This window comes from Phialemonium atrogriseum, assembly GCF_030411735.1.
Source record: "Phialemonium atrogriseum strain 8032-3 unplaced genomic scaffold QBC33scaffold_23, whole genome shotgun sequence".
In the NCBI taxonomy this organism is placed as follows: domain Eukaryota; kingdom Fungi; phylum Ascomycota; class Sordariomycetes; order Cephalothecales; family Cephalothecaceae; genus Phialemonium; species Phialemonium atrogriseum.
This window is the reverse complement of record NW_026848160.1, coordinates 202520-221072: the sequence shown is the minus strand read 5'-3', so window position 1 is coordinate 221072 and position 18553 is coordinate 202520. Positions and strand designations below refer to the sequence as shown.

Here is an 18553-nt window from a genome sequence, read left to right as displayed (position 1 = left end):
TATATGCATAATCATGAACTAGCTATGTACCGCATACGCGCATCAGCTCCAGCACGGGGAAAGACGAAGTCTTCCTGTTACTGATAAGAGAGCGCAATGTCAATATGTATTTTTATTTGAGCAAATGGTATACAGTGATACGCGAATCCCACGCTCAAATCTAGCCTCTATCTAGTTGTGACAGAATATTTGAATGGCACTCCCTGTTAACGCCAGCAATTATGCACATCAGGCTCTGAGACTCTCAGGGAGCTCATCCAAGTTGCTAGCACACGCCCGCAATGCCCCAAATCCGCCCTCCCTCTTACACCAGTTATGCGAGCCGTCATCGTAGCATACATTCAGTTCGTCTCCGTTACAGTCAGTACCTTAGCAGGCTTCCACCCCCGAGCCCCTATTCCTTCTCCTTATCCTCCTTGGGGGCCGGATCGCCGATGCCGTCCTCGTTGATGGAGAACAAGCAATCGCTCTCCGGAAGGCAGGGGCTATCGTAGATCTTCGCAATCCTGGTCTCTGCTCGGCCCTTCTTCAGGCTTATGCGCGTGGTGCTTGCGTGGGCGATAATGTTACCGCCAATGGGCTTCTTCGGGTCCGGGTTGAACATGGCGGACGGTCCACCATCCACCTGTGCGACGACCTGGTTCGAGATGACGACGGCGATGCCGAACTCGTCAGCCAGTCGTTGCAGCGTCCGCATAAACTTGGCCAAATGCGTCTGTCGAGAGCTGAGCTCACCTCGGCCCAGGAAATCGGTGCGGTAGAGCGACGTCGCCGAGTCGACAATCAGTAGGCTAAAGCGGGTCTCGCACATCATTGCTGCCGCCTGGTTCAGGAGCTGCAGCTGATGGTCGGAATTGTAAGCCCTTGCGTAGGCAACATTGTCCAGCACCTCCTCGCCCGAAAGGCCGTATCGGTTGGCCACGGCGAGCAGGCGAACCGGGCGGAACGTGCCCTCGGTGTCAATGTACATGCATTTGCCTTCGCCACCGCCCATATCAAAGGGCAGCTGGCAGGTTACCGCGAGAGTGTGGCAGATCTGCGATTTGCCGGTACGAAACTCGCCGAAGATCTCGGTGACGCTGCCAGTCTCAACACCACCAGCCAGTAGCGTGTCGAGGTTCTTGGAGCCTGTTGTGATGGAGATGAGTTCGCTGCGGCGCTGGTGCATCTCGGTGGCAGTAGTAAATCCCATGGGGACAAGTTTCGAGGCTGCAGTTGAACGCAATCAGACAAAGTGATACGGGGTTCAAGACGATTCCCGCCTACCTTCTGCCAGAATCTTGCCGGCCTTTACCTCCGAGATACCCTTGATCTGCTCCAAGACTCGTCGAGGGGTGTAGGCGACTGACTCGACGGTATTGAAACCGCCATCGACTACGAGTTGGATGTCGCGCTTAGTTAGGCCCGCGACGCCCTGTTTTCGTGTCAATCCATATCCTCAGAGTCAGAGTCGGGTGAGAAAACACGGAGCTTACCTCGAGTGCAGAAAGTGGCGTGGGGGCGCCAGGACCAGTCATTCCTCCATCATCCATGTTGTTATCGTCGTGCTCACCGTCGCCAGCCATTGTAATTAGAGGGCCTAAGACTTCCCTACGTTCAATAAGAAGCGATTAATTAGGAGATGCAAATTGCAGCGATGAGTCGGAATTTGAGCTGGTAGATGGGAAGAAATGGGAGAAATCGGGAGAGGATTTGTTGACGCGACGAAATAGCGCGTTGATCGCGGGAGGAAGGAGCGATTAAGCACGCGAAAGCACATGACACGTCACCTGACACCCATTTCCCATATCTCGGCAAATGCAGTTGCAATATCTACCTAGCCTACCAGTCTATTACTGAACATACACTTCTCAGTGTGCATCGCTAGCCTGCATCATCCAGTGGGAATTCCCAAGATGAACATCATTCAACATACATGATTTAACGAACAAGGTGCGAGGTCTCCAATAGACGTATGTGTCCTTAGCAAGACACGGCAGGATTGCTCTTCTACCTCCGCCAAACGCCGCTTGTCTATGCATCCCTTCCAAGCAGACTATGATATTCACAGGGTAAAAGTAGAGGTAACAAGTCGAACCCGGTGTGCCTAAAACCAAAGCCAACAACAAGCCCCCAGATTATGCGTCGCTTCGAGGCGTTTCCTTCCTCGTTTTCGTCCCCATCATGTGTGTTTTAATAACTCGGCGATCCCGCTTAAGTTAATGTTCAGAAATGCAGTGTGCTATAGTGTGGTTGTTGTTGTTGTTGTGGCGACCGAGACGGCATCTTCCCGTCCCTCGCCGACGATTTCGAGCTCTGACTCTGGTCCTCTCCCGCCTCGAGGTCGTCGTTGCTTCCGTTATGTCCGAACTCCTGCAGTGACCCGAACGTGCCAGCCGGCAGAATCTCGAAGCCATGATTCACCCTCCTCGAGGACCGGTTCAGATGCAGGTCCCCAGGTCCGAAGGTCGGTTCTGGCAAGGGGAGCTCCTGGCTCGAGTCGGACGGAGAGTGGGTCTCGCTCTGAGGGATGGGAGAAATCGGCGTCCGATTCCGAGGCATATCGTATGGCTCCCTGTCCGGGGGCATGTGAGAGGCCGCATGGTATCCAGCCCGGGGTTCGTAGACGTGTCTAGAGGAGTGTAGTCGCGAGCTTCGAACCGATGTGTAGCTTCTCCCGCTACTGCTCCTCGCACTCATCCCCCCTGACTTGGACAGGGAGTCCATGGACTCTCCTCCTGACGATGCCACCGAGCTCCTCTGGCTCGGTCCACGAGAGTATTTTGCAGTGGATGATGTCGGAACATAAGTGTCAGCGGCATACCTGCCAAGGCCTTGTCCTTCTAACCTCCAGAGCGTGTCTTCGCTCAAGGCACTGGCGAGACGGGGGTATTTCGGTTTCGGCGCGGCGAACTGTGAGACGCGTGGCGAGGTCCGTGGTGAGACGCGTGGTGACACGCGTGGTGCAATAGACGGGTTGCTGTCTACCGACTCGGCGTCAGTGGGCCGCCTGTGGGGGTTGGGCCCCTCCGACGGGCTGCGCCTTCTCCCCGGCCGGGTGTTGTCCAGGGTAGATACCGACAGGGTCCGCGAATCGTCTGACAGATGTTTTGCTTTCTGGCCTGAATCGGACGAGTCCAAGGCTATCAACGTCGCCAACGATGCGACCTTATTCGGAGAATCGGGGTGGTTTGGTGTCGCAGGACGGGATATCCAAATACCGTCTACCTCGATGCCTTTTTGTATGGCGCGGACTCCAAACGGGATGTTGCCACCGCGTTTGACGGGAAGACCCGCCTTCCGCATCCCGGTCAAACGTGCCCTCTTTTCCTCCACCAGGGCCTCCTGTTTCCGCATGATCCGGTTCGTCCACCACAGCTTCCCCAGGCCTATACAGAAGACGATGACAATGCTCAAGGCGAGGACCTAATAATATCTTGTTAGCATGCCGACGTGACGGGCGGAAGAAAAGGCAGGTAGTGACGAACAAAGGTCATCTTCTCCCATAACGCCCACCCGACGAAGAAGGTGGTGTTGGCCATTTCGATAGCAATATGAGAATGGCGGCAAGAAGCCGATCGGTATCCTTAGCTTTCAGTACAAAAGCAGTTCCTAGGGACCACCAAGCCCCGAGGGAACCCCGCCTATGGGAAGCAGATGCAATCGAGGTCTCGCCGGCAGTAAAAGCTTTCCTTCCACTGGCTATCCGGCTGGGAGAGGAGAGGTCTGCCTTGGCGGGAGCCGTCCGAAGAAGGACCGTTATCCGCTGTCTCCTTGGGGCTCGAATCGTTGTCAAGTCCGGTAGCAGGGTGAATAGGCAGTTGTTCTCGCGCCCGCAGTAAGTGCTGTGGTGAAGTAGTCCGACTCCAGGCCACCTCGGTTTTATATAGCAAACACGAGTCGTCGCTCGCTTGCTTGGAGGAGTGCTGGCCAATCGATGCCGTCCTAGTTTTCCACCAAGGGTCAAGTTGGTCCCGAAATTCAGATCAGGCTCAGACTCGTGGCCATTCCCACCGCCAGGTCTAGGTGAGACCAGAGGATATTGGGAATGCGCCGTCAAGGGTCTGTCCGATAGCTGCAGCTTTACGAAGAGGCGTGTAACACGGCGCGACTTCGTAGCTCGATTTCGGTCTGATTCGGGTCGCTGGGTTTCCCAGTTTGGAACCGGGTAGCTGCGTCGACAAGGCTGAGCACGCTGATACTTCCCAATACACACGAGTCCTCCGTCCGATCATTAACACCGAAATGGGAAATATGCTGCGAGACAACAGCTTTCCGAGGCCGACCCAGGGACGAAAGGCCAAGCTGTGCAGCAACAGGGGTAGAGTGTCGGAAAGAATGGCCACAAACGAATGGCAGGTTTCACTCCCGCTCCGGTCCGTACAGCGAGCGACAAATGAGGAGGATGATGATGGGAGGGGTGGGCAGGCTTGCTTGGCCACTTGGCGGTCAAGAAGGGCCTGGGAAGGCTTTTGTATTGACAGCTCACGGGTAGCAGCAGGAAATGAGGCAGAGGCGGCAGGAAATGGCCACACATCAACGCCCAGCCAACAACGTGGGCCAGGTCTGTCTCCTATGTTTGCTCATTTCTCTCCCTCGTCAAATCTGCAGAAAGGACCGAGCTATGGGGCGTTCCTTGCAGCGAGAGGTCGTGCTCGGTACTAGGCTAAAAGGGCGAGTCCCCATACGACGGCCGTGTCGAAACAAAGAGGAGGATGGTCGGCCAGGATGGCGGCGATCCAAATTGCTCACAAAACCCGACTCGACAACTCAACGAGAAGTAAAACCTGGCTCGTGGGAGGGAGGTCTTGGCGCGCCGGGAGTGGTGCATTTCAAATGACAGACGAGGGTTGGGATACGACGGTGTGTACCGGCAATGAAGATTCATAAATGAATCCCCCTGGAGGTTCTGAGCCGACCTGCTGTCGATGACGACGGCCACGCCACAAGAGCACGAATATAATCAATAAATTGCAGCGACACCTGTAAGGGAGGCCGAGACTCCGGTAAAAGGCGAAAAGCCAGGGTGATCTCTTCATCCCATCTGCCGGTTTATATACGCATATGTAGCCGCTCTGCCCTCGAGGCGGCCTTTTTTCCCATATTAACTTGTGCTCGATCGTCGCCCTGGCTCGACTGCAGTCGACCAGACCTGACAATGAATTGCCCCTTGGGACGGCGTTGGCAAGGGGGCGCTCGGGCTCGCTCCTGGGAATCAGTCGGCACACATTTTCTAATTTTACCTGGTACGCTGAATGCAAAATAGGTCTCACCATCAGGGAGGCTCGCCGGAGGACGGGACCCATTATGCGGTCCTAACCTTTTATGTGGAGTTAGAATTTAGCCGCATCGATGGAGCACAATTCGGCGATCAGGTCCGCACTAACGGTACCCTTAAAAACCGAGGCCCCGCCCCCGCCGGGGGGCCGAAGCTGAGGTACTTCGGTACCTACAACTTGCTGAGTACCCCTAGATGCCAGGATGGAAGGAGTTATGGTGCGATCCATAACTCTATGCCTCTTCACACCTAGGGAGTGTCAGACTGCTGTGCTTTCCTGTGTACATTTCCTCTTCTCGTCACAATAAGACCGACATTCACACTTGGTGGCGTCCCAAAGCTAGCGGTACCTTGCTATTTATTAAATAAGCGGCAGACGCGACTCTTCGGTTGCTCCCTTTTCCCCCCGTTAAGCGAGTGGATAGCTCTGGAGCCAATTCCCCGAGCAAGGGACATCGTCCTTTCTGGCCCTGTCGACTAACTCCCCTTATCCTCCCCTTCCGCAACTTCGACGCCATCCTCATCCTCGTCCTCTTCCACGGGTTTGCCCGCCATGACCCGGTCCAGGAACTCCGACTCGGAGCTCATCAAGTAGAGATCCTTGAAGGGGATGGAGCACCAAAACCGGGGTACCGCCGCATTCTCGGCCCCGACGTCCTTGAAGCGGTGGCCCTCGTGCTTCCTCTCGCCGCCGCCGTAGACCTCGAGCACCTCCGTGTCGAGGTCGACGACGTAGACCCACTCGCAGAACAGAGCGTCGTTCGCGAACTCCAGGCTCAGCTGGATTGGAAGCTTCTTCTTCTCGGGCTCCGCCTGCCCGGCTTCGGCGCTCTCGGCCTCGGAGCCATCGTCCCTTCCCAGGTCGGCAATTAGGCTCAGGATCTTGGCACAAGTGTCTCGAGAGAGGCTTGGGAACGGGAAATTTTTCCTGCGATCCTCGTATGCTGAAGGTTTTGTGCTTTCGGGTCAGCAAACATCACAACTACACGCACAAACACTACGCACACTGCATACTGGTGTGTTTATCGCAGTTACAGCGCGGTTCGACTCACACATTCTGTTTGCCATCATCTCTTGATGCGCATTCTCCTCCCAGTCCTCAATCTCCCGGTTGATGGCATCGAGTTCGGACTCAGCGGGCTCGTAAATGTGAGCTAGCCCCACCTTGAGGTTCTCGATGTTGTGGGCGACACAGAGGAAGCGGAAGAGCTTGAAGCCCTGGCCCTCGGGGTAGCCGTCCCACTGGCCGTACTGGGCTACCACCCACTTGCCCTTGTAGAAGATGCAGATGAGGTGACGCGTTCCCATCGTGATTGATTCGGCTGCAACGCGAATGTGGATGGTTGATTGGGGAAGGAGTCGGGGTTGTTTTCCGGACGAGTTCAGAGCCGGGCTTTGCTCTTCTGGTTGGCTCAGTGATTCATTCACTTCAGTCTCTCTCTGGTGGTGCTGGTTCAGGTGGTGCCTGCCACGTCTGTGGCATGAGCGAATCCCGTCTTTTGAGGGGTATCTGGCACAATTTATATCTTTGATCTGACGGGTGCAGGCAGCGAGATGTGAGAAGGCTGGGCCCTTGCAACATGCAAGTTGCTTCAGAACACCGCCCAGCGCGTATTCAAGAGGTCAATATCGACAGTCGGGTGTCGCTGAAGGCAAACGGGCCTCAAATCTGACCAATCATGGTTCCATCTTCTAGGCAGATATGCAAGATCCCGAAACCCCACCATTTGGACACCAACGACGACACCACCTCCGTATCTCTCTTTGCAGTTCTTATTACTTTCGTACCTACTCCAGGCAGCGAAGGATTACTCTATAATCTTCTAGGCTGTTTGCCTTGCTTCTGGTATGTGTTGTCTCCAGCCAGATCAAGCTTCTTCTACACTTCGTTTCTTCCCATTTTCACGGCCAGGTGAGCTCTGCTTGACAAAGTGGACGTCAAACATTCATGTGGTATCCATACCGACATCATCACATGCATCTTCCCGTGGTGAAATCAGTATGATTTCTACGCATTAGCTCATTTGTCACCGTCCTGCCATCCATAATCTATGGTGTGCTTCACCACACACCAACCAACACCAATGGGCACTCACACGACGACAAACAACCCAGGCAGGCTTCGCACGAGTCCACCCATCACGAGCCCAGCTGGATCGCCCTCTTCACCATCCACTCACCCGCCGTGTAGATTTTGTTCTCGTCGTCGCCAACGGACACCTTCCCGCCCACCTTGACGTGGGTGCCGTTCGCAAACCCGGCCACCGGCTGCATCAGCGCGGCGTTGTGGGGCCGCACAAAGTACACGACGCTGTACCGGTCCAGCTCCCCCTGCGCACCCGGCGCGGGGACGACGCGGTGCTTGGCCGACTTTAGCGCCCCGTTGGTGAACTTGACCATTGCGTCACCTGCAGGGCGGAAGCGCGAAATCAGTCAGTCGGTAAGCCAGTCAGTCTTCCATCAGGAACAGTCCCAGGAAGGAAAAGAAACTTGGGCCACGGAAGGCACGCGAGGCATGAAGGGAGAAAAGAAGCAACCCACCCAGATTCACGACCGCATGACCGGGTAGCGGCTTCACCCAATCCCACTCCCCTCCCCTCCCGTCGGTCCGGGACTCGATCTGCAGGCCGCCGACCCAGTTAAACAGCACAGTGACGCTCCCAAAGTCAGTATGGCTCGGCAGCCCCACGGCATTGGCATCCGACGGGTGCGGGAACTTCCTCGTCAACCGGCAGTGGTCGCCCGAGGGCAATCCAAAGACATTGAGGTCCGCAAACTCCCCGTCGCGCAGGCCCAGCCCCCGCTCCAGCGCCCGCAGCACCATCACGCCGCACTCGTGGCCCCTGCGCGTAAAGTCCCGCAGCAGCGGCCTCGCGGCCTCGATGGCGGGCGGGTACTCGCGGCTCGGCGCCACGCCGTGCACGTGGTCCTTTGCGACGTTGAAGAACTCGGTCGAATCGGGCCGCCGCTCCGGGTCCGTCGCCTTGACCGTCCCGGCCTCCTTGTACCCGAACATGGACACGCCCTTCTGCAGCAGGTAGCGCCGCTTCGCGTCGGCCGGCGCGGCGAAGGCCTCCTTCGCCACGGCCAGGAGGGCCTCCGAGTCGGCGAGCAGCGCCTCGCCCGCTGGGGAGTCGCTCAGGTCCAGGTAGAAGAAGCCGTAGGTCCGCGCCGCCTCGAGGACGCGCGCTCCCTCGGCTGCGTCGCCGGACTGCAGCTTGGCTGAGGAGATGCGCGCGATGGGCGCGAGGTTCAGCCCCTCGGGGAGCGGGGGGAGGTCTAGGATTGATGAGCGGACCATGTTTATGGTACTGTGGCTTGCCTGAGCGGATTCTGAAAATTGTTGGACGGTAAGTCGTCGCTGTAGAGCTCCTTCTGAGAGCTTTTGAGTTTGGACTCGAATGGCTCGGGATGATAGGTAGTTGTTGTCTTGAACAGGTGTAAGTGACGACACAAAGGTGAGGTTATCTGAATGTGTATTGTACACACCTGGGTAAGCCTTGATGGTGAGGAGCGTAACCTATAACAACAGATTTCGTACGTAGCACAACGGATACCCGCCTTATCTATCTACTATTTTCGAGGGATTGGGAGGGATTGCGTCCTGAGAAACAGTTCCATTCAGAACGCGGTCTCGTTGATTGCGCTGGTGAAGTGACGTTCCCCGCATTCCGATGCGGGAGGTCGGTTGCCACCTCGGCAGCTTAGGCACTTACTCACCTTCGTTGATGTTCTGATCGGCAAGTGCAGATGAGAGCCAATAGTAGCTAGGTTTGCTTCAAAGGTGAGGGTGAGCTCGAATTGTTATTCTATAATAAACCTATGCTGGGAAGGGTTTCATATTTGTCAAGTTCGAATGGGTAGAGCTCTTTATCAACTTTTTCCGTGGTCAAGGTAAAGGTCAAGTCAGCCAGCCGCCTGGTAAGCTTTCATGATGCTTTCTCTAGCATGTTATAAGCCACGATGTTTTCAGCTAAAGCTTAAGATATGTAATTAAAAATAAAACAACCAAGAATAGAGATATGAGAACCCTCCCAAAATACCAGAGAGAGAGAATGAGAAGAAACAAGAGCCAGCTGGGAGGCTTTCACTTATACCGAACCAAACTCTCGTATCTTCCAATCATAGCAACCTCAGAAGTCGTTAACAGTACGCGAGGGCGAACAGCAAGGCTCAGGGGTTGACTATGTTTCCAGCTGGTACCCAGGGGTGAAAAAGAAGCGATGGCGTCGTCTCATGCCAGAACTGGCGCCGTCACAAAGCAAGGTCTTACACCATGGAAGACATGAGTCTCGGGCTTCCCCTAAACAGACCCAGGGGTCGCAGGAACCATATGTTGATTTTCTTGACGACTTGCACCCCAGCCAAAGGCAGCTACGCTTACCTGCAACCCGGATACTTGTGTTTTCAGGGCTAACTGAGTACCTACCCCACGGAGCAGGGCTTGACGTGACGTTGGCCAAAGTCCGGTCCGGAGTATGCTGAGCTGCAAGTGACCTACCTGTTAGGAGGCCGACATGTACCTCGGGAGTGTCACAGAGCAGCTGTCTCTGTGTGGGTGAAATGATGATGGTATGGAAGACATGTGAGGAAGGGCTGATGTGGGCCGTGTTCACAGTCATAAGTGAGCCTGGGACATCCGCAGCATACTCGACTTCCCCCCGGTGGAGCTGTGACACATGAGAAAGCTCCCCCCTTGAAAGGTGTTCTGTGTCTATTGACTCCATGTTTGGAAGGAGGGAGCGGCCGTGAAACGAGTGTCACGAATGACTGAGCAACTCCTCGATGACAGAACATGGAACCGCAACAATGTGGAAAATGACGTTCTCGTGAAACGTCCCCCCTGGACAGCTTCTCTCGGCTTCACATACGCCTTGTCTGTCCGGGAGCTGTTTGGAAGAGGGGTGGTAAAGATGGCCAAGTTCGACGTCCTCAATTCGCTCGCTATATATATAGAGATGATAAAGAAGCCTCGAGCGGCTTGCCAGACAACTCGTCCACCAAGGGATGGAGATAATATAGCTGATCGGAGGGATTGCGGCTGCCGTATTTCGGCCCCGCAAGCCCAAGATGTAAGGTGTGAAAACCCCAGCGTCGGGATAATGATAAACGAACCCAAGGAAATCATCCCATGTATACATAAAACCATAGATCATAAACCATTTTCTCTCGACAGAGGTGACGGAAAGACTGACCCATTTTGAATACCCAAAACCCTGAGCAATATTCCCATGTCCCCTGATCCGAATTAAGACATGCGATTTTAAGTAGAATTGGTGTGAGCGAGAGTCGAGAAGTGAAAGCGCTTGAGCGCTGGGTGAGGCCGTCAAGTGAAAAGGTAGGTATTGTAATAGTGTCGCGTGACGATGATGCCTGCCAGGTAATGCAATACTCGAGGGTCCCCCCGGAAAGTCAAAAGGGCTTCTATGCCGCCGTCCTTATGCGCCAGAACCCGTATGCAATTTAAGAAAAAGGAAACAAAGAAAGTTGGTGGAAGAAGGGAGCTGTAGGGTACCGTATAGCTACCGGATGTCCAGCTGGAACGGCTTGAAGCGGCCGCCTATCGTGGCGCATCGGGGGCACTTTCTCCTTGCCCCTTGCTCACCCATAAGGACGTCGACACAGGCCTGGCAGAGCCCGCATATGCATTCCGTACATGCATATGACTCTTTAAGCAACGAGACGCCTTGACATGCAGCGCAGTATATCTGAGCGTTTTGTGACGAGTAGCTTGGTGAAGAGTCCGATAAGCCCCGTGCCTCGATGTGAAAGTTATCTCCGCTTTCGCCGCTCTCGACAGAAGGGAAAGGGTCAGGCGCTTCCGGGTTGTATGGGGGAGGGGTGAGCGCTTGCTGGAGTGGTGATGCTTGATAACCCGGGAAAGCCTGTTGGAATGGCGGTAATGAAGCTCGATGGACCGAGACTGGCGATCGGGGAACCTGAAAAGTTAGGGGGTGCGTCGGATGGTGAAGGTAAATGTGGACTCACTGGAGTTCTGTCTTCGTCTATATCTTCTGTTGCAGATGCGGCTGCGTCAATAAGATCTTCCCAGCGCTTTCCAAAATCCACCCCCGTAGGTTCTGCCGACAAGGCTTTCCTATCACCACCGCCTGGCCTCAAAAAATCAGACCCGTCGTTCTGGAGCCTTCTAATCCAGTCTGAAGTTGCAGCTCCTTTTGACTTTTTCCTCTGGTGACCCCTCTTCGTGACAGACTGCTTTCTAGGCCGAGTCGGGCCGAGCGGTTTGTGCAACGGTGGGAGGGTTGAGGACCGTCCTGGAGGAGAAGTTGACAAGATAGAGGGCAGCAGATCTCTTTGTCTGACGCCGTCGAGACCGGGGAAGGGGGAGCTAGTGACATCGTTGCTGTTCAAGTGTATGGGAGGAAGCTCAATCGAGGACCGCGGAATCCGCCCGCCTTCATTATCCGAATGCCAATCCTACAGTAGAACAAATCAGCAAAACTAAGACGGAGATCCAGGGGGGCAGGAAATGGTGGTGATGCATACGACCTCCGAATCCCAGTTGGATTCGATCTTGTGGTTGTGGAGCTGAGCCAATGCAGCAGCAGCAGGGAACAAAGATCCTCCTTGGTATTCTTCAACGTTCCGGGGCGTTGCTGGAGCACTCGAGTCATCCCGGTGGTATGCGTGGGATATGCCCCTTGCCTGGTTCATATGCGAAGGCCCGGAGTTATGTTGGACCTGGGGTCGTTCGCTAGGCGCCGTGCTGACCATCAGGTTAAAACTTTCTTCGGTGGCGGGAAGCTTGGATATATAGTGTTCTGGGTGCGCTCGACGAATGTGCTCCTGCATCGAACGATACCGTTTCTCCTGTAGTTCACCACAATTGTCAATCTAGGTGTTCGATATCGCAGCGGGAGCTCGGGAGCTTGCATTGCTGCGAGCAAGGGGAGAGGGAAGGCGTCGCGGCTGGCTGGGCAGGAAGGGAAGAGGGAGGGAGGGGAATGGAGCTCACGCCGATGCAGCGCTTCCTGCAGCTGGAGCCATCTTGGTTGCGCAATGGACAGACGACCTCATTGTTAGAGTCGGTAATGGAGAAGGACGAGGTGAGGGAAGACCTGGGCGGCATCTTGGAAAGCGAAACCCCACCATGCGCTGGATTGTTCGATTGTTCGAGGGGTTTGGCGGGGATGCTGGACGATAGCTGTTGATAAGGATGTGGACAGTCGGGAACGGGGATTAAAATTCAACCTGGGTCGGGTGATAACGGTGAAGCTGTCGCATTTGACCTCGTTAGACCAAAGATATTTAAAAAGTCAACATGAAGCTAGCTGTGGCGACTGGCTTGCGGTTGCGCACCTCAGCTCGAAGCTCAATCGTGGGTGGTTGTAACAAGAGGTGTTTCGAAGAAGGCAGGTAGGTGCTGGTGGGTGGATGAGTCTGACCTGACCTACTATTTCCGAACTACTACCACTGCTGCTGCTTCTGCTGCTGCTGCTTGCTGCTGCTGGTTAAAGGGAGGGAGGGGGTCCAGCAGTTCCCGCTTCTGCAATCAGATGCGTGCAGCTGGATGTACAATACCAGCTAGTGGTAGGTACTTTGGGGGCAGTGGCCGGAAGCAGCCAACCTAAATCAACCACCTCACCAAGGGGCAGGTACCTTAAGGTTCCCAAGTTCTGTGCGTGCGGTGGTCCATCTTGGGAATGAGGGAAGCTACCGGGTACGCCATGAAGAGTACCTGATGACCAGGCTACTCCTCTGCACCAATTGAGGTAGCAACTAACAGTGGAATGTCAATGTCATATCTTTACTACCTATGGGTATACCTACTACCAAGATGTGGATGGCGATGTCGTCAGCATCGACGGCACAGCTTGACAGCTTTCCTGAACAAGGGGAAATACCTTGCTAATTCCACAAACTGATCTCCACTCCCATCTGCTCAGGGCATGGGCAATCAATTCTAAGAGACAGGCTGAGATATCTGTACTTGAAGATCTGCTACCTGGCTGTAATTAACCCTCAGCAGCTCTTCAGCTTTTAATAGGTGTCAAACATGCCCAAAAGAGCTCGAGCACCCGGGACAATGGCCTTGAATCTGCTTGTGGCTGGCTTGCTGAATGCTGAATCCTGACTCGATCGAGGGGTCGGAAGGGGAGTGAGCCGAGCGGACAATGGAGGGGTGGGGTGCATTTTGCCTGGAGCGAAACCCCAATGTCCAGTGTTTGATTGGGCGCAAAGCTTGACAAGAGCTCAAGCTGGTTGAAGTGGGTACCTAGGTACCTTGCCCCAGTCAGTCAATCCCAAGCTTCGACATCGGGGGAGCTTGAACCTAGGTACGGACTCTAGCTTTGCGCCAACCAACCCAGCCAGCCTCTCACAGCCAGCCAACCCAGGTCACGAGGCAGGATAGTAGGTCCTGGAAATGCAAAGTGGTACGTGCGACTGCCTCCTTTCCCATCCCGCGCTCTCTGGTCTGTCTTTCTCTGGTCTGGAGCATGAGTGAGGGACGAAGGACATGGATATTGACAGGGATTGCTTCGCTGGAAGAAGAGGGGAGATTTGTGGGTCTGTTCATCCCTTTCTGGTACAAAAAGGCGGGGCAGGCGAGGGGACGCTTGCCTGACGAGAAGAATCGGATGCATGCAATGCTTGCGAAGACTTTATATTTCCAGGGTTCGGTTCTTATTAATCCGTACATTAAACTACATACTGCAATCTCCCTTCCTCCGATCAAGGCGGTGAAGAACACTTGCAGCTTTGAAGCGGGATGCATTCAAGAATTGAACTTGGCTTCAGCACCAGCCACGACTCCACGAGTCAGTCCGGGTCGCACCATGAATTTGAATTACTAGGTAGGTAGCTAAAGGCGCAGTCAATTTGCCGAGAAAACGGCAGCTGGTCCCGCACTAGCTAAGTCCCGAGTACGGCGCAACGCCCAACACATGCTTTACAAGATGTACTTGATAAGCTTCATCCCACGAAGCGACATCTGGATATCGAATATTCGGGGATCAAGCCATCTTGAATCAGCTTCTAATTATATTTGTGGTTCAGCTGGTAATGGACAATCAAACGCGATGGGTAGTTGGGCTTTCTTCAATGCCCTGAAGCGGGGGCACAGCCTCACTCAAACGAAACGAAACCCCAACGCCCAAGCAAGCCTCGGTAACTCTTCGATCTGGGTTCCCGCATGCCTGCGTCTCTGTCTCGGGCTCTGCTCTGCGCGGCTTGCCAGCTTCCCGCATTTCTGTTTATTGTTTCTCCCGCCTCCACACAGAGTTCTATGCCCGCGTCTATGTCTTCCACGCAGTATTTTATCATGGTTCATCTGTATCCTGTCAACACAATGATCGACGTGCTGTCAAGCGACAGACAATGCTGCACAGACTGGCCCTAGCTGGGGGTGCTTGACTTTCGTACAGGGCTGCAAGGGCAAGCGGCCAGGTAAGTCCCTAGTCCAAAAGCCACATTCTCCATCTGCTTGGACTCGCTCTAACTTGCCCATCAACCGGGATCTTGTACAACCAATGCTAGTGGCCCGAACGTCTCTCACACGCCTCTCGCGTCAACCTTCCCTTCGTGCTTCTCCTTCCTGGGGCTCTCTTTAATTCAACCCTATGATTTCTCTGGTGCAAGTTCACCTGAAAATCGGCGCGAGCAGGTTGGTAGACGGAAGTTAGCTATTCCCTGCACCCGAACCATTCAAGTCTTGATGCGTTTCTTCCTTACCTCCGCTCTCCCCTGTCATAATATTAGCCCGATCGCCACACCCATCGCGCCCTCTTGTTTAAATGTTTCCCTATGTTTCGTACTCATACATGACATCCTTGCCGGTTGTCATGCGTTCCAGACCTTATCTATCTACATCTCCTTCCATTCTTCTCTGGTGCCATCCAACCCGGTGAACTGACTTCCTTGGTCGGTATCTCAACCGTATTCTTCCTCCTTGCCAGCGCTTGGTTCTCTGCCGACGTGTGCTCGGTGTTCGAGACCAGTAGGTAGCCATGGCATTGACGGTCAAGCATCTCAACGGTGATGCTTCTTTCTTTCTGTCCTTCGAGCCCATTCTAACGAGCCCGACACCCGGCGCCATCAACGCCGAGCCGTTCCGGATTCTCTTGGATCCTTGGATCACCGGGCCGTCCAAGATCTTTCATTCCAGAGTTTCTACATCAACCCATAAGAAGCCGGCGTGCATCTCGTCTCTGCAAGAGCTTCCTGAACCAGATCTAGTCATCATCTCCCAACACAAGAGCGATCACTGCCATGAGGCAACCCTTCGCCAGCTGCCAGCCACGGGCACCAAGACCATCATCCTCGCCGAGCCAGCTTCCGCACGTCTGATTAGAAGCTGGAAGTATTTCGACAAGGATAAGGTGCGAACGATCCCCAAGTGGGAGAGCCCCAAGGTCACTGGCCGCCAGGGTGTTGTAAGGATCCGCGTGGCACCACTTGTGGAAGGGGGGGAACCGGGCGAGGTCACGGCCGCGTTCATCCCGCAACGGCGAGACCTCTCTGGCCTACATGGCGCCATCGGGATCACCTACCGTCCTCCGAACCTCTCCTCATCGCCCCTGCTATCGACCAAAAAGGCAATTTCGTCCCGCGCTGCAACCCCGATCCTTTCACCTCCTGCTACACCGAAGTCACACAGGTCCTACGCGCACCTACCCAGAATCTCATCCCTCTCGAGCACCCACGATGCCGCTGCCGACCTATATCCTCCCACACCCACATCTCCCGGGATGTCCTCCATCCGCTCAGAGCGATCGGCGGCTTCGTTGCCACTGTCCGTCTCGTCCCACCTGACAAATTACACTGCGGCGACATCAGCCACCAACCGTTCCACATTTCCAGCACCGTCAAGCAGTATGGTCCGCAGCGTCGAACGCCCCCTTTCGATCATCTTCTCACCCCACGGCATCTCCTTCCCGAGCCTGCAGAGCTACACGACCGGTCACCTCGTCGCCGAGGCCGCGCTCCCACTGACTGCGCTCCTCCACTGCTTCGACAACGTCAGCAACCCGTGGTGGCTCGGCGGCAACATCCTCCTCGGCGCCCCCGCGGGTGCCGAGACAGCCGGCCGCCTGGCCGCCCGCACCTGGATCAGCGCCCACGACGGCGACAAGGAGGTGCGCGGCATCGCGACGGGCCTGCTGCGCACCCGCAAGTGGCACCCCGATGAGGTCGCAGGCGGCCTACTAGCAGTGTCGGAGGAGGTGGCCAACTCGAGACCGGGATCGCGGCCTGGATCCGCCGTCGGCGGCGATGGCGGCTGCGGCGGTGGCCTGACCGGATCCTCAGGCGGTGATCTCCCGAGAGGCGTCGCCGGTAGCACCACCCGCACTGCGCTGCGGGGGAAGGGAACCGAGGTCATCGCGCTCGTCACCGGCGAGGAGGTTGTGCTCACCAGCCAGGGTGTCTGGGACGTCGGCCGAGACCGGGAGCCCGGCGGGGCCGAGGATGACGGCGACGGGGGTGTGGCAGGGCCGACCGGCGCCAAATTGCCGCAGGTTGTCGAGGAGGAGAAGACGACGCCGACACGGACGCCAACCTCGACTCGCCCGGAAGGATCAGCAATGCCTGTGGCTGCTAGTTCGGCGGCTTGAATATCTGCTCTTGTGTTTGGTTTGGGGTGCCGGGGGAGCTCGACTAGGGGACTTTAGTGCAAATCCGGCCTTCATCTGCTTGAATTCTCGTTCTTATTCTTCTTTAATCTCACGTTTTGAGACGTATGACCAGGTGGTTTGTTTATTTCTTTCCTTTCGCCATGAAAAACTCAGGGAAGCGACCGATATACCAACGACGCAGCGCCTAAGCTTCATGTCATGATACCACCACCACCTCTGCGAGGTTACGAATGAATGACGGGGCTTCACGGGAAACTCGACCCAACGGGAATTGGGCAAATGGAATGGGATGGGCGTGGAGTTGGGGATATTCCACTATATTTACCGACACCTCAATACCTATTCTCAAAAGAAGAGAGAGGCTCCTGACTAGAATCAGACACATATCGCCTGATGTGAGGAATTTAGGGACCTGATACAGATTCTTTTTCCACAACGAAACAATCAATTCTTTTCGACTAGATCCGAGAGCTGGAGGGGTATCTTCCGTTGTCTGCTGTGCCTGTCGGCGACCAAGCCTCGCTGAGAGTGTTTGTGAACATGCTATCTCCCCATTTCTATGCTTATCATGCTTTTTTTCCTCCCTTCCGAAATGGGTACTCGTTTGCCCTCCTGCAGGGTCGAGCAAAGCTCGAAGACGACCAAGGCCAAGCATGCCGATTGAACAAAATACAAAACAAAAAAAACAATACCATTACGGGAACCATCCGGCACTTCCGTTTGCCCATGACATCGTCAACCGCGGCCACTGGTTTGCACCGTCGTCGCTCTCGTCTCATCTTCCATCACATCAGAAACCAACCCGACCCAACCCAACCCTCAGGCCCGTAAGGCCTAAAACAGAAGACAGAAGAGCAAAGAGAACCGGGGGAGAGGTTGGGGGGGGGGGGGGAGGAGAAAATAACGTCATTTGCCCCCTCCCCCGTTTTTAATGGAAGCCAGCTCCCCTACTTGAGCTGCTTCAAGATCTCGCTGAGGAAGTCCTCAAAGCTCAGGGTGATATACCCATCGCGGTCATCATCGTACTTCTTAAACACATCTGTCATTCGCTTAAGGCTGATGCAAGCCTGCACGAACAAGTCGAAGCTCATGACGCCCTCGCCGCGCTTGTCGTAGGTGCGGAACAGCAGGTCGACGAAGGGGTCGCTGAGGCGGTACCGGAAGGCGACGAGGGCGTTGCTGAACTCGTCGAGGCTGATGCCGCCGCTGCGGTCGACGTCGAAGCGGTCGAAGAGGGTGCGCCACGACGCCAGGAACGACCAGAGGCCGCAGAACTCGTCGAACCCGATCGTCCCGCTGCGGTCGCTGTCGAACATGCGGATCATCATCCGCACCGTCTGCTGGTCGAACGCCGTCCAGTCGCCGTTGACCAGCGCCGCCGAGAGCTCCTTCTCCGAGAGCTGGCCCGTGCCTTTTGGGGGGGAGGCTTGTGTTAGTGAGTGTTCTTCTTCCTGCTGCGATGCCTCCGCCTGGATTATCAAAAGCTCGGGAGGATAGAGACACTGTAATTTCAACAGAGACCACTCTCCACCGCGCTCAGGCAACCTCCTTCTGAAAATAACCAACACACTATCATCCCCGCGCGGGGGGGGGGGGGGGGGGGGGGGAACACACCCTCCTTTAGAACAGCAAAAAAAAGGGGCAAACGCGGGGGGTGCGAAACAAATAAAAGCGCCCCGGGGCGCGGCGGCGGCGGGGTGTC

General features: G+C 55.3%; 7 protein-coding genes across 7 annotated transcripts in view; 1 reads left to right on the top strand and 6 right to left on the bottom strand.

The window, feature by feature from the left end:
* Positions 1 to 29: 29 nt before the first annotated feature.
* QBC33DRAFT_546621 (DNA repair protein rhp51) lies at positions 30 to 1687 on the bottom strand. Its single transcript, XM_060428673.1, has 3 exons — positions 1476 to 1687; positions 1267 to 1414; positions 30 to 1209 (listed from the first exon to the last, which is right to left on the bottom strand). Exons 1-3 carry the CDS (start codon positions 1563 to 1565, stop codon positions 395 to 397), a joined length of 1053 nt encoding a protein of 350 aa, XP_060280829.1. The 5' UTR covers positions 1566 to 1687; the 3' UTR covers positions 30 to 394.
* A 426-nt stretch (positions 1688 to 2113) lies between these two features.
* QBC33DRAFT_191008 (uncharacterized protein) lies at positions 2114 to 3872 on the bottom strand. Its single transcript, XM_060422521.1, has 2 exons — positions 3468 to 3872; positions 2114 to 3405 (listed from the first exon to the last, which is right to left on the bottom strand). The coding sequence occupies exons 1-2, from the start codon at positions 3519 to 3521 to the stop codon at positions 2206 to 2208; spliced, it is 1254 nt and encodes a 417-aa protein (XP_060280828.1). The 5' UTR covers positions 3522 to 3872; the 3' UTR covers positions 2114 to 2205.
* A 1862-nt stretch (positions 3873 to 5734) lies between these two features.
* Positions 5735 to 6565, bottom strand: QBC33DRAFT_497129 (uncharacterized protein; the record flags this gene model as incomplete). The annotated part of the gene is made up of 2 exons (XM_060425583.1): positions 5735 to 6185; positions 6306 to 6565. The coding sequence occupies 2 exons, from the start codon at positions 6563 to 6565 to the stop codon at positions 5735 to 5737; spliced, it is 711 nt and encodes a 236-aa protein (XP_060280827.1).
* A 719-nt stretch (positions 6566 to 7284) lies between these two features.
* Positions 7285 to 9057, bottom strand: QBC33DRAFT_191188 (Clavaminate synthase-like protein). The gene is made up of 3 exons (XM_060422522.1): positions 8978 to 9057; positions 7799 to 8861; positions 7285 to 7665 (listed from the first exon to the last, which is right to left on the bottom strand). The coding sequence occupies exons 2-3, from the start codon at positions 8556 to 8558 to the stop codon at positions 7397 to 7399; spliced, it is 1029 nt and encodes a 342-aa protein (XP_060280826.1). The 5' UTR covers positions 8559 to 8861; positions 8978 to 9057; the 3' UTR covers positions 7285 to 7396.
* Positions 9058 to 10779: 1722 nt separating this feature from the next.
* On the bottom strand, positions 10780 to 12347 carry QBC33DRAFT_580212 (uncharacterized protein; the record flags this gene model as incomplete). The annotated part of the gene is made up of 4 exons (XM_060431191.1): positions 10780 to 11196; positions 11246 to 11695; positions 11765 to 12088; positions 12234 to 12347. 4 exons carry the CDS (start codon positions 12345 to 12347, stop codon positions 10780 to 10782), a joined length of 1305 nt encoding a protein of 434 aa, XP_060280825.1.
* A 2878-nt stretch (positions 12348 to 15225) lies between these two features.
* Positions 15226 to 16817, top strand: QBC33DRAFT_580211 (uncharacterized protein; the record flags this gene model as incomplete). Its single annotated transcript, XM_060431190.1, has 2 exons — positions 15226 to 16699; positions 16735 to 16817. 2 exons carry the CDS (start codon positions 15226 to 15228, stop codon positions 16815 to 16817), a joined length of 1557 nt encoding a protein of 518 aa, XP_060280824.1.
* Positions 16818 to 17652: 835 nt separating this feature from the next.
* The window catches only part of QBC33DRAFT_190726 (EF-hand), a 1920-nt gene continuing 1019 nt past the window's right edge, over positions 17653 to 18553 (bottom strand). The window contains exon 4 of the mRNA XM_060422518.1: positions 17653 to 18262. Coding sequence (XP_060280823.1) covers positions 17799 to 18262 — 464 coding nt within the window. The 3' untranslated portion in view covers positions 17653 to 17798. The remainder of the gene's footprint in view (positions 18263 to 18553) is intronic.